General features: G+C 40.3%; 1 protein-coding gene across 1 annotated transcript; it reads left to right on the top strand.

The window, feature by feature from the left end:
• Positions 1-849: 849 nt before the first annotated feature.
• On the top strand, positions 850-1,707 carry LOC108026033 (uncharacterized). Its single transcript, XM_017096725.3, has 2 exons — positions 850-1,270; positions 1,391-1,707. Exons 1-2 carry the CDS (start codon positions 872-874, stop codon positions 1,640-1,642), a joined length of 651 nt encoding a protein of 216 aa, XP_016952214.1. The 5' UTR covers positions 850-871; the 3' UTR covers positions 1,643-1,707.
• The last annotated feature ends 24,407 nt before the right edge of the window (positions 1,708-26,114 follow it).

Here is a 26,114-nt window from a genome sequence, read left to right as displayed (position 1 = left end):
ACAAACAAAATAAATCTTGTTATTAAAATAAACATCTTTAAGCGATTTTCAAGTCAAGAAAATTAAAGTATCTTTAATTGGCATTTCGGCGAACGAAATTCTGATTGAGAATTATTCCGGATTACAAAGATTTTCGGCGGTAATTTTTACACGATTGCAGCTTTTGTAGTACTGGAAATAAAGATTTTCATTGTTTTTTTTTTTTATAGTTAAGCCATTTTCTGTTTGTCCTAAACATAATGCTAAATATATTTACAAACCTTTTTATTTCTCTGTTGATGCCTTATTTAAAAAAAATAAGTCATTCACAAACACAACTAACTAACTAAGAAACTTTTGTTTTAAAAAGTATAAACTAGGCCAACTATTTGTTTTAGGATTATAGTAATAATATTTTTGGAAATAATTATTATTTTATGATCATACTTATTTAAAGTCGTCATTTTAAGAAAAATTGGGAAATTATAAAGACAATTGAAAAATCGCAATATACTCTTTTTAAATCATTAAACAATTTAAAAATTTAATTAATTTCTAAGCTTGAACTTAAAAATCAAATTATAGAACCAAATCATTATACAAGAATGTGAGTTTCAAAAACATTTTGAATGGAATTTTTTGCTTCATTGTTATTGTTCAAAGTTTTCAAGAACTAATTTCCGAACAATGTAATTCACCTTGTTCGCTGATAAATTAAAAATTATTTATGAATTACCGAAAACTGATTCAGAAGAAAATTGGTAGCCGACATTTCCGACAACAAGAGGCAATTAGGGCCGAAATAAGATAAGAAGCTCCAGAAATGGATATAAAAGCGTTGGGTTTGATACCCAAGGTATCCAGTAGGAAGTTGAAACTGATACTTTCAGCAATGTTCTCCCGATCTTCTCTGTTGGCAGTGGTACTTGCCTTTGGCCTGGTTTCTGGCCTGAGCATTACCCTCAAGGTGCCCTCGAAGCTAAAACTGCCCACCAACAAGAAAGTCCTTGGACTTCAGCAGCAGACGGAAATCCTGGCTGCCCAGAATGCTGTCAGTTCGAAGTCCTGTTTCGACCACTACATCCCCCTAATCAACGGTGTGGCAAGCCAATACGAGGTGGACTATGCCCAGTGCCAAAGGAACTATGACGCCGCCAGTGAACTGGTGCTCAAGGCCTGGAACAGCACTCTGTATGGCATCCAGGAGGCTGGGGACAACGGCTGCACGACCTTCTTCGACTGCTCCTCGATTGTGGACTACGTCCAGGCCTTTGAGTGCTTCGCCGAAGTGGTGAGTCAACCAAAACTATAATTTACTTTATATATTAGAGGTTTTATTGCCTGCTTTATTATGAAATTTTGTTTTGAAACAACTAGAATATTCTTATAACATTCGGTATATATTCTGTAGGGAGCTGAGCAAGCGAAGACCATGTACGCCGTGTCGGCCAATGCCACCGAAGCCGCCTCGAGCATCAAGATCCACCTCCAGACCTTGGACGCACAGCAGGAGAGCTGCAACAACAATGCCGAAAGGAGTTACGTGGAGAACACCGCCAATACCTACGAGGAGCTAAACAAATGCCTCGGCGGGGCCCCTATTCCAGAGGTGACTACCGAACGTATTCCTGGAGATTCGGATTACACGACTAGGATCTATTAATTCCAAAACTGTTGAAGAACTAACCAATAAATAAGATTAGCCTGAAGAAAATGTGCTTACTTATTTGATAGTATTTCGAAGCTACGGGCTTTTTTTTACCAAAACAGAAAAGGTTCCAAAATAGAATTTGTATCATTTATCGATCATAAAAATATGATTTTAAAGTAATCATATCACTGATTTGAAGTTGTTCTTCATATAATTTCTAAAATAAAATTGAATAAAATGGAACGAAGAAATGTCTCAATTTTATTCCTTTTCAAAACCCCAACTTGGACCACCCGAAAGGCGGTGCCCTATCAGTGCCGAAACCGAAACTATCCAGCTAATTTCTTTTATGTCCGCATTTAACGACAGTCCCGCAGAGTTTCACCAGTTTTCCCACAGTTGGAGAAAGATGTTCGACGGTATCGGAGCATCTATCAATGGTGGCCATCCACCTATCCATCCTTTGACCCGTCCACACCCAACATAAAGACCTGTGCCGGCACAGGTATACGGAAATCAGTTCGCATCTTGTCTTGACCTGCGATATCTGTGTAGACACATTCCTTTTGAGGGACTGCCGACACACCCCGACTGTTCACAAATTTTGCGCTTAATTAATTGTAAAATATTGGCTGGAAAATCAATTGCAATTGACAATTGCGAGTTGGCCCGCCACAATTGAGTTGTAATCGCAATGGCCAAGTAGGCGTCGAAGGATCGTCGAACTCTGGGTTTTTGTGGAGCTGGTTTTGCGGGGGGACTGTGACTACAATTGCCAGTCATGTCTTCATAAATTTCATTGAATCGAACCGCCGCTCGGAGTCGGAGTTGCGGCTTGGAATCGGACTCCTCAACATGCGCCAAAAACACACAAAAAAAAGGGGGGGCAGGAGGCCGGCGGGGCTAGGATATACTCGTACCTATTCCGACTATTTCATCTTTTGCCGACGGCGTACGGCTCATGTTGTATGTAGCCTTAAATTGAATCGTTACAAATTTTGTTGCTCGTTATAGCAAGCGTTTTATTGCCCAACCAGTTTCGGACGCCATGCAAAGCAGTCGGGAACCCAGGAGCCCGGCGATCTTGGTCCCTGAGATTATGATCGCCCAACTAAGCCGAACCGAACTGAGTTGAACTGAGCACGCCCCCTCCTGGAGAACGGTAGCCCCTGGTTCTACGGGCCCAGCGTTTAATAACTTCATTAAATGCCCTTTGACATTTATGCCAGACACACACTTATTTATGTGGCACTATCTGCTCGACGGATCGGCACAGGTAGCTGGCCTCCCTGGAACCCTATAAATTACATAATCATCAGATAGTGAAACTGTTTACAAGCCGAGACTCGAGACAGGCACACCCACAGTAGCCGCACGAAGGCACCAAAAAAAAAAAGGTCATCAACTATTTCTATTCCAATTGATTAGTTGTCTTCGTTTTTATGCGGAACTCTTGGGTTTTTATGGGGCAGCCGCGGTTGCAAGCTAATTGCTCTAATTTCTAGCTAAGACATTCTTCTGGCTGCCCCCCGGGCCATAAATATAGTCGATCGGAGATCGGTGATCAGGGATCGCAGCTTGCGCCCGCCGATTTTATCAGGAGTCGGACCAAAAAGTCTGCTCTCCGAATTTGTCGTCGACCCTTTGGCCAAAACAATGGCCATTTGAATTCGAGCTGGCCCAGAGCCCCGGGCCAAAAAGCCCAAGATTTATTACGCCCAATGCCCTACAATCTGGCGGGACATTGCCCTGGCCCGCCTTATCGCGCACCCTCCCAGACACTCCACTATACAGATACTATAGGTTTATATTAATTGCGAATGCTCGTGGGTGCCACAGCCATAATCTGAAAAGTGATAATACGAGCAACTCGTAATTGATCGAGTAATTGCTGCGAAATCTTGTTTTTCTTTTTTAATTAATACAAAACTACAAGAAATGGGGAACTAAATGTTAAAATGTATAGTAAAGGTATTATTTGGATTTTTAAAGTCTTAAACATTATAGATGATATTTTATAAATTTTTTCTTAACTGATCATGCCTTCAAAAAGAAGTTTTTTTGAAAAATGCCTAATATTATATTACCTTAAAACACAACTTAATATTTAATATGTTTAATATATAATATCATTTGTATTTAGAGCGTTGCCCAGTCGACTTGGGAAACCCCTACTTTGCGTCCGATCTGCCGCTGTGATTTTTGCGTATTCCGTCCGAATCCGAGTCCCCCTGAAGTCCGAAATCCAGAAAGTGATCGATATGCGGCGGCCAGTCGACAGAACTTGCTTATTCGCTGTAGTGGCCATTGTGGCTGCTTGGAGCACAAAATTATTATGTATCTCGGAGCGATTAACAGACGCATTTCAATTTTATTGCGCCAGATCATTATCGGAGCGCGGATTGGACCTTTTTGTTTGGCTGTCGTTGCTGAGGCCGAAAACAGTACGACAACAAATCATTAGATCATGATCACGATCATAACAAAATCATAATAAAATCGAAAACGGAGAAGAAACTCCAGCCAGGCGGTCAGAGCCGTCGATGGTGGATCAAAGGCGGTCCGAAATTAACATCGAGGCGCGAAGAGAAACTTTCCTTTCGCCGGACGATGCCAATGATTTCACCCAGTGCCACATATTGGCCAATGCCGCAGCAAAGGAGAACGCGACATTGCTAGAAGTGCACTGAGGAAAAAGCTTGTTATTTATTAGAATATTAAATTGTCATCAAAAGCGCGAATTCTTCAGGAAGTCATAAATCTTTACATTATTGAGATACATGCAATTATACAAAAAATTCCCCTTAAATTTATTTAATATTTTTTAAGTCTACTTCAAGTGATGCTGGGTAACGTAGGGGTTCTATAAATTATGACAAACTGCACGAATTTAAATCAACACCTTAAAATAGTTATTGAAATGAAAATTCCTGCCCATTTTTTCCCCGTGCAACCTCATCATCGCCATCTCCCAACGAAATGGAGACGTGTCATTGCGGGTGGCTTTGGCAATTAGACAACAAGTGCCTGGTTGGTAATAAATAGCGGCGGCCAGTTCAAAAGCCCGATCCACTAATCAGCTGGCCAAATGGCCAGAGAGCCGGAAAGCAAGAAGGCCCGAAGGAAAACCCGTTGGGGAGGTGTGAAAATCGTTTACCGATCGCCGAGAACAACAACGCGGCCATAATGGGCTGCAGTGGAGCGGAGCCTAGCAAATAAATTAATCAAAAGGAAATCGACGGCGAACGCAAACGCAAACGAGTTACCCACCGTTGACCGCTAATTCACATATGATTTATTTTATAAATTAGGCAGCCCACTCGGAGATCAAAGCCAGCCTCGCACTTAGCTCCATTGGCTTGTCAAACACTCTTCTCCTGTTTTTCTTTTCTTTTTCGAAATTTTTTTTCTTTTTACTTTTTGATCGCACCGCCCTAAGACAAAGCACTTCGGAAGCGGCTTCTGAAACCAGAAAACCCGAAAAAAACGATCGAAACGGTTAAATTTGTTTGCGCAGCGGCAGCGTTTGGTAATGAAACGCTAAGTGGCCAACAGTTGTTTAACCAAGGGCCTATTTACCAATCAGCCGGATTCGCCTGACAAATTGTTTGGCCCTCCGCTGGCTGGCTTGCCTGCCTTTTAAGCTGGTTTTAAATAATAAAAGCCAAGGGTTAGATGCCAAAGTACTGGTCGTAATTCCCTGCCCTCACTCCCCAACTCCGCTGCTTATCAATTTAAGAATACAACTTTATCGCCTAATCCCCGACTTTTCCAATTACGGCACTGAGAATATGTTTGCTTGGAAATTGATTTGCCGTGCACCCCTTATAAGGGGGGTGTTAACCACCCGTAGCCAGAAAAAGGCGGCAGCTCTCTGTTTATCCCATTCGTTCCACCCCTCGGCACAATGCGCTATGATATATGTAATTTTGATAACGAGAGCATTTAGCCCAGAAAGGGTGGAATGAGGGGGCAGTGTTGCGTTCTGAAAAGGCTGAAAATTATTCTATTAATATTCAAAATTATTTATATACAATATAAGGAAGCTAGATCATAGTATAAAAAAGACACACAATATATATATATATGAAAAGTATTGAAAAATAGTGTAATACCTAAAAGTGCCGGAAAGAGCAATCAAATATTAAAAAAATATATATGACTCGTTCGATTTTAAAGTTCAAAATAAAAATAATCTTTTATAATTAAAAAAAAAATACTTTTATTACATTACAAGTATTTTTTGTCACTAACTGATTTAGTAAAAAAATTCATTATAGAATAATGAAAATTGAAATCGTTTAATTAGCTAGAAAAAGGACAACTTGACGGTTCTGAGTGGGAAGAGCTTCTTGGCTGCTCTCGTAATTTGCCCGCCTAACGAGTCTCCGGACCAAATCCCAAGAACCCACAAACCACCCTCGCTTCTCCGGTTCCCCCAGTGGTGGCTGCCACGTCCTCATCCTCCTGCCTAACCGACTCCAATGCTCTGTTCTGCTGGCTGTCGACGCATATTAATCCAATTATCATGCACTGCGCACGGAATCACTTAATCGTTTTGAATTGCGGAAGACCAGAGGGAAGGGAGTCCCACCAAAACGGCTGCATTTGGGCAACACAGCCCAAGCAATTCCGGTTTAGTTGCATTTAGTCACTGCCCTCAGATTATCATTGACTGTCGTTCTGTGACAGCACCTAAATTGCTTCTAAATTTAATAAGCTCGGGAAGGTTGTGGTTTGGGAAATTTTAGTGGTTAATCATTAAACAATTGTGTGGGCGTTGGGCTCTAAATTGCCTTTGTTGCTTAGACTTTACAAATTCTATAACAATTGCTTTTGGAGAAAAAATAGGTAAAATATGGAAAAGCGTTTTCAGTTCCTCAGAATCCCTCCTCCTGCAGATATTTGATCCTCATAATTCTTCTTGAATTTGTGCTGAAATTCCCTAACAATCTATATTAAAATTTTCCTTTTTCCTTAAAAAACTAAACTTCCAGATTCCATAAATTGAGTTATTGGATACTGATCGGGACGTGGGTTACTTTTTTGAGCTCGTGTTGGAATTCTCTAACCATCTACATTAAAATTTCTGATTTAACCGGGGGTCAAAATTTTAAACCATTTTCATGTTCAGTAATTTGGTATTTCCATTGGATTTCAGTATCAGACCCAAGAACTACACTTTCAGATTCCATAACATCAGTTATCGGACACCGATTTGGACGTGGGATACCTTTTTGAGTTTGTGTTGGAATTCTCTAACCATCTACATTAAAATTTCTGATTTAACCGGGGGTCAAAATTTTAAACCATTTTCATGTTCAGTAATTTGGTATTTCCATTAGATTTCAGTAACAGACCCAAAAACTACACTTCCACATTCCATAACATCAGCTATCGGATACCGATCGGGACAAGGGATACCTTTTTGAGTTTGTGTTGGAATTCTCTAACAATCTACATTAAAATTTCTGATTTAATCGGGGGTCAAAATTTTAACCCATTTTCATGTTTGGTTTTTTGGTATTTCCATTAGATTTCAGTAACAGACCCAAAAACTACACTTCCACATTCCATAACATCAGCTATCGGATACGGATCGGGACAAGGGATACCTTTTTGAGTTTGTGTTGGAATTCTCTAACAATCTACATTAAAATTTATGATTTAATCGAGGGTCAAAATTTTAACCCATTTTCATGTTCGGTTATTTGGTATTTCCATTGGATTTCAGTATCAGACCCAAAAACTACACTTCCAGATTCCATAAATTAAGTTATTGGATACCGATCGCGACGTGGGATACCTTTTTGAGCTCGTGTTGGAATTCTCTAACCATCTAAATAAAAATTTCTGATTTAATCGAGGGTCAAAATTTTAACCCATTTTCATGTTCGCTTTTTCGGTAATTCCGTTGGGTTTCAGTATCAGACCCAAAAACTACACTTCCAGATTCCATAACATCAGTTATCGGATACGGATCGGGACGTGGGATACCTTATTGAGTTTGTGTTGGAATTCTCTAACAATCTACATTAAAATTTATGATTTAATCGAGGGTCAAAATTTTAACCCATTTTCATGTTCGCTTTTTCGGTAATTCCGTTGGATTTCAGTATCAGACCCAAAAACTACACTTCCAGATTCCATAACATCAGTTATCGGATACGGATCGGGACAAGGGATACCTTTTTGAGTTTGTGTTGGAATTCTCTAACAATCTACATTAAAATTTATGATTTAATCGAGGGTCAAAATTTTAACCCATTTTCATGTTCGCTTTTTCGGTAATTCCGTTGGATTTCAGTATCAGACCCAAAAACTACACTTCCAGATTCCATAACATCAGTTATCGGATACGGATCGGGACAAGGGATACCTTTTTGAGTTTGTGTTGGAATTCTCTAACAATCTACATTAAAATTTCTGATTTAACCGGGGGTCAAAATTTTGAACCATTTTCATGTTCAGTAATTTGGTATTTCCATTAGATTTCAGTAACAGACCCAAAAACTACACTTCCACATTCCATAACATCAGCTATCGGATACCGATCGGGACAAGGGATACCTTTTTGAGTTTGTGTTGGAATTCTCTAACAATCTACATTAAAATTTATGATTTAATCGAGGGTCAAAATTTTAACCCATTTTCATGTTCGCTTTTTCGGTAATTCCGTTGGATTTCAGTATCAGACCCAAAAACTACACTTCCAGATTCCATAACATCAGTTATCGGATACGGATCGGGACAAGGGATACCTTTTTGAGTTTGTGTTGGAATTCTCTAACAATCTACATTAAAATTTATGATTTAATCGAGGGTCAAAATTTTAACCCATTTTCATGTTCGGTTATTTGGTATTTCCATTGGATTTCAGTATCAGACCCAAAAACTACACTTCCAGATTCCATAAATTAAGTTATTGGATACCGATCGGGACGTGGGATACCTTTTTGAGCTCGTGTTGGAATTCTCTAACCATCTAAATAAAAATTTCTCATTTAATCGAGGGTCAAAATTTTAACCCATTTTCATGTTCGCTTTTTCGGTAATTCCGTTGGATTTCAGTATCAGACCCAAAAACTACACTTCCAGATTCCATAACATCAGTTATCGGATAAGGATCGGGACAAGGGATACCTTTTTGAGTTTGTGTTGGAATTCTCTAACAATCTACATTAATATTTATGATTTAATCGAGGGTCAAAATTTTAACCCATTTTCATGTTCGCTTTTTCGGTAATTCCGTTGGATTTCAGTATCAGACCCAAAAACTACACTTCCAGATTCCATAACATCAGTTATCGGATACGGATCGGGACAAGGGATACCTTTTTGAGTTTGTGTTGGAATTCTCTAACAATCTACATTAAAATTTCTGATTTAACCGGGGGTCAAAATTTTGAACCATTTTCATGTTCAGTAATTTGGTATTTCCATTAGATTTCAGTAACAGACCCAAAAACTACACTTCCACATTCCATAACATCAGCTATCGGATACCGATCGGGACAAGGGATACCTTTTTGAGTTTGTGTTGGAATTCTCTAACAATCTACATTAAAATTTATGATTTAATCGAGGGTCAAAATTTTAACCCATTTTCATGTTCGCTTTTTCGGTAATTCCGTTGGATTTCAGTATCAGACCCAAAAACTACACTTCCAGATTCCATAACATCAGTTATCGGATACGGATCGGGACAAGGGATACCTTTTTGAGTTTGTGTTGGAATTCTCTAACAATCTACATTAAAATTTATGATTTAATCGAGGGTCAAAATTTTAACCCATTTTCATGTTCGGTTATTTGGTATTTCCATTGGATTTCAGTATCAGACCCAAAAACTACACTTCCAGATTCCATAAATTAAGTTATTGGATACCGATCGGGACGTGGGATACCTTTTTGAGCTCGTGTTGGAATTCTCTAACCATCTAAATAAAAATTTCTGATTTAATCGAGGGTCAAAATTTTAACCCATTTTCATGTTCGCTTTTTCGGTAATTCCGTTGGGTTTCAGTATCAGACCCAAAAACTACACTTCCAGATTCCATAACATCAGTTATCGGATACGGATCGGGACAAGGGATACCTTTTTGAGTTTGTGTTGGAATTCTCTAACAATCTACATTAAAATTTCTGATTTAACCGGGGGTCAAAATTTTGAACCATTTTCATGTTCAGTAATTTGGTATTTCCATTAGATTTCAGTAACAGACCCAAAAACTACACTTCCACATTCCATAACATCAGCTATCGGATACCGATCGGGACAAGGGATACCTTTTTGAGTTTGTGTTGGAATTCTCTAACAATCTACATTAAAATTTATGATTTAATCGAGGGTCAAAATTTTAACCCATTTTCATGTTCGCTTTTTCGGTAATTCCGTTGGATTTCAGTATCAGACCCAAAAACTACACTTCCAGATTCCATAACATCAGTTATCGGATACGGATCGGGACGTGGGATACCTTATTGAGTTTGTGTTGGAATTCTCTAACAATCTACATTAAAATTTATGATTTAATCGAGGGTCAAAATTTTAACCCATTTTCATGTTCGGTAATTTGGTATTTCCATTAGATTTCAGTAACAGACCCAAAAACTACACTTCCACATTCCATAACATCAGTTATCGGACACCGATTTGGACGTGGGATACCTTTTTGAGTTTGTGTTGGAATTCTCTAACAATCTACATTAAAATTTCTAATGTAATCGAGGGTCAAAATTTTAACCCATTTTCATGTTCGGTAATTTGGTATTTCCATTAGATTTCAGTAACAGACCCAAAAACTACACTTCCACATTCCATAACATCAGCTATCGGATACCGATCGGGACAAGGGATACCTTTTTGAGTTTGTGTTGGAATTCTCTAACAATCTACATTAAAATTTATGATTTAATCGAGGGTCAAAATTTTAACCCATTTTCATGTTCGGTTATTTGGTATTTCCATTGGATTTCAGTATCAGACCCAAAAACTACACTTCCAGATTCCATAACTTGAGTTATGGGATACCGATCGGGACGTGGGATACCTTTTTGAGCTCGTGTTGGAATTCTCTAACCATCTAAATAAAAATTTCTGATTTAATCGAGGGTCAAAATTTTAACCCATTTTCATGTTCGCTTTTTCGGTAATTCCGTTGGATTTCAGTATCAGACCCAAAAACTACACTTCCAGATTCCATAACATCAGTTATCGGATACGGATCGGGACGTGGGATACCTTATTGAGTTTGTGTTGGAATTCTCTAACAATATATATTAAAATTTTCCTTTTATTCGAGGGTCAACATTTTAACCCATTTTCATGTTTGGTTATTTGGTATTTCCATTGGATTTCAGTATCAGACCCAAAAACTACACTTCCAGATACCATAACATTAGTTTTTGGATACTGATTTGGATGTGGGATACCTTTGTCAGTTTGTGTTAGAATTCTCTAACAATCTATTTGAAATTTCCGCTTTTAATCGAAGGTCAAAATGTTAACCCATTTTTATGTTGGCAGCACCTAATAAAAAATCGTTTATCAAATCAAAGCTTATTTTTTAATTATTTCTCCTCGAGAACTCCGTTGACCTGTGAGACCCCAGAATATATCGCTTCCACTATCCCACGAGCCTTAAACGAGAGCGAAACAATTTGATTTAATTAAAAAATTATGGGATTACACACATTAATGCTTGTCAAGCAATATATATGCAAATTTTCCTCACACACACCAAGGGCGGGGGGAAATTGGGAAATCAGGATGACAGGGAGCAGACTGCGGCGAGTGTCGCATATTAAAGAATATTTTATTTGCTTTTATTACACAGCACGCCCAGTTTCACCCTGGTCGAAGGCCAGTTTACCCGCCCACTTTTCCCTCCCCCTTTTCCCCCGCCGCCCACTTTTCCACCGGAAACTTGCAGCGCAGACGCTGATGATATGGAACAAAACTGAGAAAAAATGGCTACGTTTTTGGGGAGGGAGACGCCAAGGACCAAGGAACACCCAGACGAAGGCGGAGGCTGAGAATCTAATAAATTGTGGCACTGTCACTTGGCTTAGTGAAGGATAACTGGCCACACGCCCGGCGAGGACAAACAGCAGCCACAACAACAATGTTACTGGGCGGCAAGGGCTCATCAAAAATTCATAACGCGCCACGTAATAAAAATTATTCAAATTTTTCGCAGGGTGGTGGCGTGGGTTTCGCTCCGGGTTCGCAGAGTCAGCTAAATTGCGGTGATGTTTCATAAGGATGGCTGGCAAAAGGCAGGCGACAAACGCAGAAAAAGGACAAATCACACCCTCGATTATGATGCGCACAGTAGCACACAGCTAATACCTATATTTGTGTACAGACGCGGTGGAGATTTTAGAGTTACATTTTTAAAAAGAGTGTACTATAATTCAATAGTTTGTTTTTTTTCTCATATATTTACTACTTAGAATTAAAATATTAAAAGTGAAATGTGCAAATATATTCTCTATTATCAGTATTAAACAAATGAATATATTTTATAAATAATTCCATAATTTTTTTTATTATTCTTTGTTTTTTAATTTAATACAATGTTTTACCGAAGATTACATACATACAAATATACTATTCTTAATAATAAAATAACTTAAAAACCTCGTTATTAAATAAATGGCATGCAAATTTTTATAAAAATGTTAAAGTAAATGTAAGCAAAAGGGTAAGTAATGTTTGTTAGGCACTGGTAATTTTTTTAAAGATCGATTTACAGATCTTAAGGGAAATCTATAATCTTGGGTTACGTTCTTCTACCCGCCGCTGTGCCTAAATCCCATATCATAAAAGGAAGGTCGAGGTATACTAGGATGTATTCATGGGTCGTGTGGCCAAACGGAAATTGAATGATTTTGCGCAACAGTCGCGGAAGTTGCTACTTTATAGTCATTTAGTGGTTGGTCGTCGGACAATGCATCACGGGCTTATCACATGGCCGAACTTTCCTTCTCCCGCTGTCACAAGCGGATTATGACCAAAAACCACAGGCATCGGCAGGGGGATGGAGAGGGGGACATGGCATGATGCTTAAAAATTTTACAGAAATCGAAGCCTGGCTAGGATGTCCGATAACAAAATAAAAGTGCCGCAGGGACGAAGTGACAGCCATGTCGCTTCCCAGGCGTCGACGCTGTTTCCGCCGGAAGTGTAATTTGATACTTTTACAGCTCCGCACGAGCATCGCCTTGCTTATCGAAAAGGGTTCGCATAGTGAGGCCCGGCTCTACTCCGAGGCACGCTAATTTCTGCAATTGACTTTTAAACCTGGCGAACGGCGGATGGTAGATGGCAACGGCGCCTGTCAGACCTGCAGAACGCACATAACGAGCTCCTTTTTTGTGCATTTCAATTCAATTTCCTCTCGCATGCGGAATTGCACACTGGCGCGGAAGAGGGTCGATGAGGGCCTAGACCAGGAGGCAGGCTGAATGGATGCCATGGCAGCAGGGCAAATACCTGGGCCAGCTACAGTAGTCATTGGGCAATAAAGGAGGCATTAATTTGGTCGTGGCTTCTTGTGTTTGTCTATTAAGTAATATTATAATCTCCCAAATATATTTTATTTTACACTTATTTCAGATTTAAATATACTTTTAGGTGGAAGCTCAAAAAATATGAAATAATCATTGTAATATTCCTTGTTTTCAATTCTATATCAATTCCTTTCCTAAGTTTCTCGATAAAATCACGTGTTATATGTGCATTTCTAATTTTAAAAATTTTTTTATAGTATTTCTTTTTAGTAACCAATTTTATTTTCCAAAAAAATGTTACTAATGGTAGGTCTAAGAATTCTAATAAATGTCTTTCATTATTACAAAATCTTTTTGATTCTTTTATTGTTAACTTTAAATATGGTCTTACTTTCCTGTCTCAGGAACTGGATATTTCTCTGAAGTTGCGCCCACTGTATGAGCTGTACGCGCATATTCGCAATTTCGTTGCCCAGTTTCCATGGCCTCTTTTTGGCCATTGAATGAGTGGCTTTGGCTCCGTGGGCCAGCTCTGAGCCCCCGGTTCCTCCGGTCCCCGATCGGTCGTCTATATCTCTGTGGTGATGTCCGTGAGTGAGTGAACTGTCACAATTGACGTGGGGCGTATAAATTTTACATTTAACGAAAACGTAATCGAATTGAGCGAGCTGTATATGGCGCGGCCAAAAAAGACGAGGAGAATTATAAGAAAAGCAGGGGGATCGGAGGAGCAGCCAGTTAGCCAAGTTGGCTTCTAGCCCCGTCTCTTTCTGGGACGGCATACCCCTCTCTTTCGCTCGCCAGGCGGGGATTATGAAGACATCAGGCGAGGCGCATGGCAATTTGTGGGACGCCACAGGAAAAAACAGGGGGGATTTCGGCGGTGGACTATGCCAATTTGATGGCAGCATGCACAGAATGCATTCATCAGGCCAAGATTGTTAGCCATCGATGGGGTCTGCTGGGGATTTGCGATTCGATATCGGACTCTCGGCATTCCCAGGCGCACATTATTAACTGCTTGGATGCGTGTAATGGGCCACCTTGGAAAATAATATAATGGCAAGGCGATGCCATTTGAATCCGGGTTACAGCTACAGCCACCTGGGGACACATTTGGCCAACGTTTTTCAATCAGCATAAAAATTTATCAAATCAAACTCAAATACCTGCTCCCGAAATGCAAAGTAGCAGCGCTAAAAGGAATAAAAATCGCATGACAATCAAATGCCACCCCAAATGCCGGGTGAAATCAATCGGGACGTGATGTTTGTTCGACCGGGAAATTTGCATGTGAAAAGCTTGGCTTTTCCATCAAAACGTCGTTTGGCATGCAAATCGATTAAAATGAAATCAAATCCAATCAGCAGGCCAATCGCAGCTTTGTTTGCCTCCGTTCAAATGGGCAAATGGCCAAATCATTGCCGCCGGCTGGCAGTCAGGACATCTCTAGAGGGATTGCAGCTATATGGTGTGCCTCCGTTGCCAGCTGCTCACAAATCGTTTAACTCAAATTGACTTGTCAATATTTAATTAGGCGTTGGCCGGGTAACAAGATGCGGGTTCCAGTTCCACCCGCTTTGATGTCTCCTGGCGCAGGACGCTTCCTGCGGATTAGTTGGCGGTTTCCTTTAGTGCCCGTGTTTGAACAGTCATCGCCCAGCGCCTAAGGAGTGTCCATGTGGGCCGAGAGGAAAACACACAGAACCTGATCTTCAATTTGGAGGTTTTCGGTGTAGGATACCTTATAAATGTGGCTTAGAAGAGTATTTAGGAAACACCACTATTATACATTAGTGGTTTTCCATTAAGAATGAGTTTTATCTGCCAAATAAAAATTTATTTAAATAAAATCTATGCATTTCGTTAAAAAATTTGTATATTTTCTTATAACTTTTAGCCTTTGTGGACCTATGATAATTATTTTTATTTGAGTGTTAAGTATTTGCATGTATTTTGGGGCTTTATAATCTTATATTTATTGTTTTAATTATGGCCCTTATTGATTTATTTTTTGTAATTCCGAAACTTTACATTTTATTTTCTTCATGTGTCATACCTTAAAGCCAGGAGCAATGAGGTCGTTATTCATGTGCCACTGGGGCGTATGCGCAACCTCAAACCCGCTGGATAATCAATCATTTGAGCTGGCAATCGGGCAAACAACTAGCCCAATATCTTCGCTTCTCACAATAAATGTCAAATGCGACCTAATACAATTAAGAGCCTTTTGGTGGTAGCGCCCAGGCATTAAGAGGCTTAATTTTTTGCCGGCTCTGATTTCGATTTCGATGCCGATAGCTGCAAAATCGCCTTGTCGTGTCCTTTGTCAAAAGGCACGTGAAAAAACGTGTCCCATTGACATTCAGCTTGATGAATGATCAGAAGCTCCTTGGGCTCAGCCCGGAATTCCAGTGTTTCGCCTTTTTTCCCAGATATCGCTGGACCTTGACTGACTGCTGACACGTGACTGGCGATTGACGAACTTCCCATAGGGTTTTTGAAGGGGAGTGATTATTCGGGGGTTATATATTAGCAGGAGGAGTGCGAACCGGTCACTACAAACAGCCAAAGGGTCTAATGAGAAAAATGCGAAATTGAGATGGTCGCTGGGTAATGAAAAAGGTAAGGGAAATGGGTTAAAAAAGGGAAACATTATAAATCATTTATTTGTTGCCTAAATAAATAAATAAAAATAAAATGTACATTATAAACTTAAAACCTGAAAAGCAGTTATTAAAGTACCTAGAACAATATTTAAGAACTTTTAAAGAATAGCTATGTATTTTTATATGTTATTTTAAAAATACATTTATCTCTTAGATTTTCCAATTGTTATATGTTTCCATATTATACCTGGAATATGTTAAAAACTTGTTAAGTTTTAAGGCTTCTAATAAAGTTATCTTTCTGTTCTCATAACCACATTTGCACACCTTGTTTAGCAACCTTACCGATGCCACAATTTGCTACGATATTGACAAAAGTGTCAAACGATTCACAGCCCCCTGACAAGAGTGAAACATGGAAAACTTTGCCCAAACGCCAAACAGCAAACAGCACCCTCATCCGATCTCATTAGCAACGTTGGATAGCCCCGTCAAATGCGCCGTGCGGACAACCTCAATATCAGAATTCGATATTCACTTTTTGCAATAGTAAACGGAAATTTCGCACAACGCAGGCGAAACTTTTTGCTTCCTGTTGTTGTCAATAACTAATTCGTTTGTCATTTTCCGTTTACATAACATATCAGCAAAGAGGGCGGAGGAGGAAGCTCCACAGCCGCAACGACCGCAATTCGAGCAACAAAATGCTGCACATATGAGGACAAAGTTTTTGCCTCAGGATTCTTGTGGCGAGGTCCTTGCCGGGTCCTTGTTGTTGTTGCTGCCGTCGGTTTGTTTATCGCTTCAGGGGCCACAACGACAACATTATTGCCAAAGTGTTCGAAACATATTGAAAGCTCAAAGCAAACACCCAACAGCCCACTCCCAAGGCCCCATTTCCACCCCCGAAAATGGGAGGAATGTGAGGGATATGTTGGTGCTGCAACTGTTTTGTAGGCGTTTTCACACACTTCAAGTGTCAATTTCGTTGTGAAGCTCATAAAAGGGCAGACTTTCCGCACAGCCAGCGGTGGAGCTGGAAAAAGAGGGAAGAACTTTCTATGCCAAGGAGCTGAAAAATGCTAGTTCTACAGAAGTGGTAAACTTTGCATGGCAAGAAGAACTTGTACAACTGGTGTGTAATATAATAATTATATACAAGAAATATTTGAATGCGATTCGAGAGGAAATAACATATTTATAAGGTGCCAAAAGCTATGAAATTAAAACTATTATACTCTTTATACTCTAAATATATTTATTAATATTAAAAAAAATATATTTTCAAACTATTTGTTAGATATCTTCAAGACCAAAAAGAAAAAAATATTGAAGAAATCTGATAATGAAATAAAAATAATTAACACTTTGTATTTTAAACTCTTAAAGGCTTAATAATATTTTTTCTGAATTTTCCAAAACCCCTTTCTGCGCGCCCCTGCCTTCTGCCTATGAGGGCTTTGTGTTGCCGCTGCGATTTACATTAATTTGCCATTTTTCATGCTGTGCCCGGCACTTGAAATTTATGTCTATGTGCGGGTGTATCATAAAAAGTACGTCAAGACCTTCCTATGTAAATGATGGCGTGGCAATGAAAAAGGATCAGGCTTTATGCGATGGCACAAACTATGTCCTGGCAGGCGGCTGCTCTGGCTGCTGCTTTTCTGCTGCCTCTGGCCTGGAATAATGCGCCGCCATAAAAAGCCGGCAAGACATTCGGGTGCGTGGAGATATCCTGGCAACAACTGCCAACAGGTTCCCGCGCGGAGATTTGCATTCGGAATAAGATTGGCTGGCTGGCTGACAAGCGCCTGGAAAAAATGTTAATTTAGTGCACGATGCGTTGACAACGACAACGAGGCTCTTATGCAGATATATCAGTCACCATCCAGCCATCCAAATCCAAATCGCAACCCAGCCATCCAGCCGGGCTGCTTGTCATAAAGCGATCAAGCAGGAGGCTTGACATTTCAATTTGCAAGCCGAGAGGAGACGAGCGAGTTGATTCGAGGAGCCAAAGACATCGGGGCACTCGGAAAAATAATATCCTGGATTTGGGATATATTAAATCAATTTACAAAAAAATTGTTTACGTTTTGAAAGTAATCTTCCTGAATTGCAGCCAGTCTAAATTTTAAAGAAGTATTAAAACCCCTTCCCAAAATAAATTGTTGTAATTTAACTGAGTTATGAAATTGCAACATTTTCCCAATTCAGCTGTAACAAATAATTGTCCCTTATTGAAAATCAAAATCATGTCATATTTTGAAAAAATTGTTATAATACATATATTGTTCAATTAATATTAATTGATGTTATATTCTAATTTTTGTTTTTTTTTTAGAGTTTTTGCCAAGTGCTGGGGCAAAAACGACAACGCAACAACGGCGACAACGACAACGCAACGAAAACGAACGAGTCGCAGAAGACAGGACAACATTCGCGACAACATGCAAATATGCAAATCGATGCGCTGACAATTTTCAGCCAAATCAAATATGCAATTTCAGCCGAGAATCGCATGGCATCCGTTGGCCCATCTCCGATGTTAAATCTCCTGAACTATGCCCAACTTTTCCCGCACTCTCACGAGTTTTGTTAATTTATTTTGGCCGCGTGCCGCAAAGAAATCGCCAGTGGCAACAATGCCAGAGCCGGCTACAAGCAATTACGAAAAAGTTACTGTAATCCTGAGAGTCCTGATATCCGAATCAGAGTCCGGGGTCCTGTGCGTCCTGAGAGTCCTGCGCCTGCTCCCTGTCAGTGGAACAAGCGGTAAGCGGCTTAGGATTGTTGACTTTCACATCACAATCACTTAGGGGTTGATCCTGCGACTCCTGTTTGTTGTTCTGTGCCTCTCTTTTTGCCCGATGTGTGATTAGCCTATTAGCCAGACAAAACAAAAAATCGAGGATGCCGAAATCCTGCAGTAATGCCAGACGCATGATGAGAAAGGTAAATATTGAGTCTGATGCGCCGCGACGAGCCTGTCATCTCCAAAAGGAGCAAGTCCAATAAATATAAATGCCCGCAAGGCGTTAGTTATTATGGCAAATCCAATAAGAAGAGCGTGGGATAAGGGAAAAAATAGCTTGGGATAGGGAGGACTTATAATCAGACATATTGGACTGACATAAAGCAGTATTTTGTTTTAATAACTTATCTAGAAACATCGCCCTCTTCATTAATAAATCCATTTAAATTTCCCTAATGTAAAAAACTAATTGTTTAGTAAATCTAATCTTTTTTTTTTATTTTATTCTTTTTATTCATTCACTATTTTTAATATTTTTAGTTAGTATACTCATACCATTCATGCTCGCCACATTTATTCACTCACTGGACCAATTCATATGTGGACCATCCCAATATTCGCGAGATACCAGGCCTATAAATCACAGACTACAAATATTTATGTGCAAGTATTTAAAAAAACCCGAACGAGAGTCAGAATCTCAGCGGTCAGATCGGAACCCTATACCATTTATTCATGGCTTCGGCTTGGTTGCGCTGGCTTTTTTATTTGTGCCCTGGCTTGCATTGTTTTCCGGGCTGCTTATTGACGAAAATTTCAGAAATTTTAATTTAAAATATTTCTTTGAATGCTAAATTGTTGACTCTTTGCACCGTGGAGCTTTGGATCGAGCCGTGGCTGAGCGGATATGTGGCTCGGAGGCGCACAAACCAGCTAAGCAAACCACACGACCAAAGACACAAAAGAACAAAAGCGCGCGACAAACAAAACCCAGAGCAAACACACCGTCGTCGGCGGTGCGGGGGGCTAGGGGGCTTTAAGGGGTTAAGGGGCTATGAGCCAAACTAAAACCCAGCTAAAGCCGAAGTGAAGTGAACTGAACCGAACTGAGACATTCGAGAGGCCGCAGGATCGTGTCGCTCGTTTGTTTCTGCTGAAAATCTTAAAATTCTCGCAATTTCATGTTCGTTAAATTTTGATGTTGCAAATAAATTGAATTGTTAAACGTGCAACTTTGGATGTTGTTGTCGATGGTCGCTGGTGTTGTTGCCGCTGGCGGATTGCTGCAGGCGCATATTTAAACAAATGATGGCCAGATTTGGCGGCTTTTGCCCTGCAGCAGCGGCATTGCACTGAGAAGATTGTCCGTCGCGGTGCTCTATGAGCAGAAGGCGAGGGTGGATCGAGGATTACCAGTGTAGGATAGCCTGGGAACGGCCTAAAGCCAAAAAAAGGGCTATATTAAATAGAACTTCCTCATAAAAGTAATGGGTTTTAAGAGATATACCTAAGTCTGAAACGTTTAATATTATAATCTTTTATTTTTATTATTTGTTTTTAGAATATAATTATATTTATTAACTATATTTATTACATTTATATAAAAACCAAAAGAAATAAATTCTTAAAGGACAATAGTCCCTATTGAGGGAGATCTGTATAAAAAATATCTATAAGGGTACTATAATACTATAAAATATTAGTATCTATACTAGCATATTATAGCTTTAAATTATTTTATTACTATTTGAATTTTCCCAGGGTATTATTCTTCAGTGCATCTCTCGTTTCCTCTCGGTCATCGCTGTCCCAGCAACATCAGCATCTCGTCCGCTCCCAATTGTCCCCAAAGGTTGTCCGGATCCTCCTCGCCGTCGTGCCTTTTGTTATTGTGAGTTAAAATATTTATTTGTCGTAGCGCCTGGCCGGAGTGAGAAATTCTGATGGGTTTCTTATTTGCTTGGCCCGGCTTTTTTGCATATGTCCGGCCAGTCAGAGGAGAGCCGCAGCGATGACTACATTAGCCGCGTGCATAATAAACCCGGTCGAAACTGCAGACCCTGCCCTTCCCCTTGGAAGCCCCTTGGCTCCTCAGTCTATATCTTTGTCGCTCTATTGGCTTCGATTTTATATGGAAATGCGGCATCAACAATGGCTTCATATTTTCCTCTCTCTCCCGAGGGCGCATTCAAATCCTTGCTGCACCTTTGACATGCTCACTTTGGATTGGGATGGCGGATGATTTATGCAGCCATGGAATGTCGTTTGCTTTGGCCGTTTTTATTTCCCCCATTTTTTTCCTGCATTTTTTCCCGGCCTTTGCTGCATCGGCAGCAACATGTGAAAAATTAAGTGATATTTCGGAATTTGTTGGCAGCTCCGCAGAATCAAAGTGGAGTCGCTGGATTGGCCATGGTAATTGATGCCAGTGCTCTCAATCAATGCCCAAGTACCATATAGCCGATCGGACATTTCCCACAGCTGGAAATGGTAAATGGAAAATGGAAAATGTAAAATGGATAACCGATTTTCCGATCCCACTAATAGAAAGATTATTAAACGCTGTGCAGTGGTTGGCATTGTCAGGCGGCCTGTTTGCCCATTAATTCATCATTATTAAGATGTCAGCATTGTGGTTGACATTTGTGACCAACCATCCAGCGATCCCCTCCGTGCTCATACTTATTCATGCGGGCCACTTGACATCTGTTGGCTGTCACTGAGATTTCGACTTGAATTCGGTTTTGGATTTGAGGTTTGCTCACTTTTGTGCCGGCCGCCTGCACCTGCTTTTGATTGATGCTAATTTTCCACGACATTATTGCAAGTTAATCTAGAATCCCCGGGATGACTGATGTCCGAAGAGCTGCTGTTCTCGGCCCCGGTAATTAATAGATGTGGGTGCCCTCTTTAGCCAGAAACGAGATGGGAACCACTAGATATGTTCATTAGATCGGGGACAGTTGCACTTGAATTTCTGGTGGGTCCCTTTACTCATTTATCTTGTTATAGATGTGGTGGCGGTCAGATAACTAAGGCAGATGAGCTGATTAAAATAAGTATCTTTACTTGGTGACCATTTATATCAATTTGGAAAGGAAAGATACTTAAATAATGGTGACACATATTTAAGATAAAGTGGGCTGTATATAAAAAAGAAAATATTTTAATACATATAGCCAAACTCAAATATTTATTTCCATGTTTAAGATTGGTTGGTCTACAAAATAGATTCCAATTCATTAATTGGACCCGAAAATCGTGCCCTTCCTTCGACTCCACTCAAAATCCCTCTCCAGCGACCCACTAATTAATGCGAACTGTGCAAAAATTTACGTTTGAATGCTTAATTGGCCGACTATCAGAGCCGTCGCATCAAATCACATGGCTATTTGTTACTCCAACACCCAGACAAAACGAGAGCAACTGCCGGAGCGGGGGCCACAATGTAATCAGAGGGCCAAGGCACGCAATCCCCTTTCGCACGCACAGAGTCCAGAAGCCACCTAAACCGGCGAACCACCGAAACCCACCCACCCAGTGAGGCCAGGAGCCAGACTGGACCCACAATCGGGTCTATATGGTATATAATAACTGCCAGGGGGGTGGGAGATTCACAAAATGTCTTCCTCACTTTTCGCGCTTAATTAAACAATTAAATTTAATTACGGTTAATATGGCTCTAATTGCTGTATTTCCTACGTCCACACGCACAACGAGGAGCTTTTCCAGCCACCCCCCGACGCTCAAAAAGCCAACTATCTGTACATATACTATATATGGTATATAGACAGGATCTATGTAGAATGCTGGGAAGCTGGGTCTCCTCGGGGTCTCCTTTTGTGCTCGATACATAAAAGCATCAAATTAAAAGTGCCAACGCCAGGTCATTTTGTGTGGGCCAGAGAGAGACGGCACTAGGGGGTGGTAGAGCCGAAAGAAAGAGAGGGCATGAGAGGCAATAGCAGTCAAAATGTCCTTACACGGACTATCTGTCTGACATTTCTCCCCCATTCCTAACCATTCCCCAAGCCCGAACACAATTAAGCGGAAAGAAAAATTATTATAACTTTATGTTTTGTCATTCGAGGCACGTACGAGAGTGCGAAGGAGATGGCGCTGCAGGACGGCATGTGACACATAGGAAAGTTGGGGTAGTAGTACATAAACTAAAATCAATAAAAAACTACCCCCAGTGTGTTCGGTGGGGACATGAACTCACCACGACGACTTTGGCAGGTGTGTTGAGTGTGCGCAGGCTGGAAAGAGAGAGGGATGGTGGAGTGGCCAGAAAGAGACGGCACTCCTGTGCGCATCCACTTTGTCCTGTTTTGTCGCTCGGCAATTTTCTTAACACTTGGCTGCGTATATTTGCACGGGAAAATTGCAAAAATGGCGGCGCTGCCGCTGCTGCAGTCGCCGTCGCTGCCGCTGCCGGCGTCGACCATACTAATATGTCCAATTGTGGAAAATAATTATAATGAAACAAATTTCCACTCACTTGCCGAGGAGGAAAGCAAAGCGTCATATCCTTTTGGCCGGACTGACCCTTCTCGCTCGCACACTCACGCTCGGTCTCCCTTTCTCTCTCTCCTCCTGATCCCCCTCCCCCAGGGAAAATGTAATAAATGGCTGCGTTTACCGTTACTTTTTTTCACCAAGGGGTTGTGATGTAAAGCACTTGTGCCTCTGTGTGTGTAGGTGTGTGTATCTGTGTGTGGTTGAGCTGAGCGAAATTAAGTTCATATAAAATAAAAGCAACAACATAATGGCAGTGCAGCCGTGGGAGTTAAATCGTTTCTACTTGAATTAAGGTGAATTGTCTGCCAGTTTATATATTTGTCCGTTTTTTGCTGCTTTCTTTTCCTTCTTTTTTGCAGTGTATCTGTGTGTGTGCGTGGGCATAAATCTGCGTGTTGGTGAATTGTATTGTCTCCACTTGCCATGGATTTCTGAGTTATAATTGGAAGTGTAAAGCAATAAATGTAACTCTTTAGTGACAAAAGAAAGGTAAAAGAAAACCCCTTACCGTTTTTAAATAAGAAATCCAAATAAACGAAATTTATGCAAAAGAAGTATCTGTTTGGGGGAAGGATGGAAAAAAGGGATATACATTCTCATTTTTATATATTTATCTATCTATCGATCTATCTATACCATCCCTATCTATCGATCTATCTATACCATCCTTATATTAATCAATAAAAAACACTTGGTAAAGATATATCTGTCTAACTAGCTATCTATCTGTCTATTTATCTATCTATCTATCTACCTATCTAACTATTTATCTATCTATCCATCTATTTATATATCTATCTATTTATCTATTTAATGTTATCTCTGTTTATAGAGTAAGTAAAGCCATCCTAATATTAATCAATAAAAATCCTCTGGCAAAGAAAGACAAATAATTAGTTTCAATTAATTCTAGGAGAAATAAGTTTCCTTTCATTTCATTCCACCTGCTTTAGGATATCCATTACACTGCAACCTGTCTGTGGATCCCGTTGTTATGGAATTACTTGGTATCTCTATCTCCCGGAAGCAATCAAACTTAATCAACTGCGCAGGCCCCCCTTTTCAGCACGCCCCTGGCACCCCCAAAACGCCCCAACTCAAACTCGGATTGATGAATGAGAAATGGAGCCCATCAATGGCGCCCCTCGTTGTGGGGCAATCTGCTTGGAATATCTAAATGCCTGCTAATTTGCTTAATAATTGCATTTGGCATTAGAGCTGCCGTAGTGGCAATCCGGCGGACAGAGGCTGGCCTTTTTCCATTTGCCAAACAACAATCAACGTCATTCAGTGGTTCCCTTGGGCGGCTAATGGCACCACCAGAATCGGTAGCACCACCATCATAGCCCCTGTATCTATGTCTATCTATGTATATCCCCCGTAACCAGTAATATCAACGAAGTGCAGCAAGACAACGGGCCAACAGCTTCATACGGCAAGCCATCAATTCTAAGTAGATGACACCGCGCAGATAAATTTGTCCCACTAAATTGGCCAAAACATGAAATAATTGCGAATGTAATTAGTTATTGCCCACAAGAGCGAGAAGTCCGCACACACAAAGAGCGAGACAGATGTCAGAAGGCCATGGGCGGTGCGAGGAGGGGTGTAAAGGGGGCGACACAAAGATGCTGATGCAGAATGGGAATCAGAATGGGAATGCAGGGAGTGCTGGGGCCCACAGCTATGAGTCTGCGGGAGTGACTGCCAAGGATCACACCATAAGAAAAATAAGCAAATTTTATACCCCTATTAAAACTGACATTTATAAATATTTTTCAAAAAAAGAGCAAAATATGTGTCAATAAATGTAATGTATACATTACGTTCCTCAATATGGGTCACATAGGATATTATAGACTTCAAAGATATAAATATTTATGATGTTTTCAGATATTTCTATATATCTAAAGATATATGATATAATATTTTTAAATACTATACTATTATATACTATTTCCCTTATTCAGGGATCTTATAATATTTATTGTTGCCCCTGCCTTTCTAATTCGGTTTGGAGTACAGTATTTAATGATTTGGTACTAACCGTTTTTTATTTCGCAATTGGAGTGACCCAGAAATAACAAATAATACATTTCTCCCAGTGCACTTCTGCTGGTGGAGTCAAGTGGAATGCCATGCTGCAGATGCCACTTAATTTCGCACAAAAGTAAATTGTCTTGTTGCAGCAACAACAACTACAAAGCCAGAGCAACAAGAACAGAAACGGGAACAACAACCATGCCACAAGAGAAACGGACAAACATTACATGCTCTGGCTTTAGCTCGGGTCGAGGATGTGGATGTTGATGGGGCAATGCTATAGATGTGGCCATATAGAGGTGGCTCTGCCACCGCTCCGCCCACATTTCCCACCGCCGCCCCTTTCTAGATCTCCATTTCTCTCCCTCTCTTTCTCACACTATCTATGCGACTACTTCCCCGCGACTCGGACTCCAGCAGCCTGGAAAACATTTCTGACCCGGCTCGAATCAATGGGAACAGAGGAGCCTGCTACGACGGATCTTGGCTGGCTTTTAGCCGGCTGTTTTGGGGCCGTTTTGGGCGCGCATGCCGGCGATTAAAATCTTCAGACAAATTTTGCATTTTGTTGGCGTCCCTGTCGCACACAATCCGGGCGCATGAATTAAAAGCCATGGCAATGCCAAGTGGTCAACACGGAGGAGAATTAAATACCCTTTCTTTAAAATAGATAAAATGAATTGCGAATTATTAAGATACAAATAAATATCCTTATCGAAATTCTCTTTAATATATATTTTCAAAAAAGTTATTTGTGTAAATTAAATAAATTTAATATATTTTGTTAAGTATTTTTACCAGACGAAAATAAGGTACTTTTCAACCCATGTATTAAACAAATAAAATATAAAGGTTCATCACTAATGATTTAGTTGATTAGTAATCACTCCTCGATGGTGAGGGCATTCCGAAATTAAATTGTATCTGCTGGCGGCGACCTACACTTTCGCTAATGTATCTCGCAGATACGGATACTACTGCTACCCGTCGAGGGTACGTGCGTTCGGTTTTTTGGGGCGCAAATTAATTGTGCGCCCAA

The sequence above is a fragment of the Drosophila biarmipes genome, chromosome 3R (genome assembly GCF_025231255.1).
Source record: "Drosophila biarmipes strain raj3 chromosome 3R, RU_DBia_V1.1, whole genome shotgun sequence".
In the NCBI taxonomy this organism is placed as follows: Eukaryota; Metazoa; Arthropoda; class Insecta; order Diptera; family Drosophilidae; genus Drosophila; species Drosophila biarmipes.
Note: the sequence above shows the minus strand (reverse complement) of the source record. Positions and strands in the feature narration are given on the sequence as shown.

Coding starts and splice junctions, on each gene's coding strand:
- LOC108026033 (XM_017096725.3), top strand. CDS start 872: ATGTTCTCCCGATCTTCTCTGTTGGCAGTGGTACTTGCCTTTGGCCTG. Junction 1,271..1,390: donor TTGAGTGCTTCGCCGAAGTG/GTGAGTCAACCA, acceptor TATATTCTGTAG/GGAGCTGAGCAAGCGAAGAC.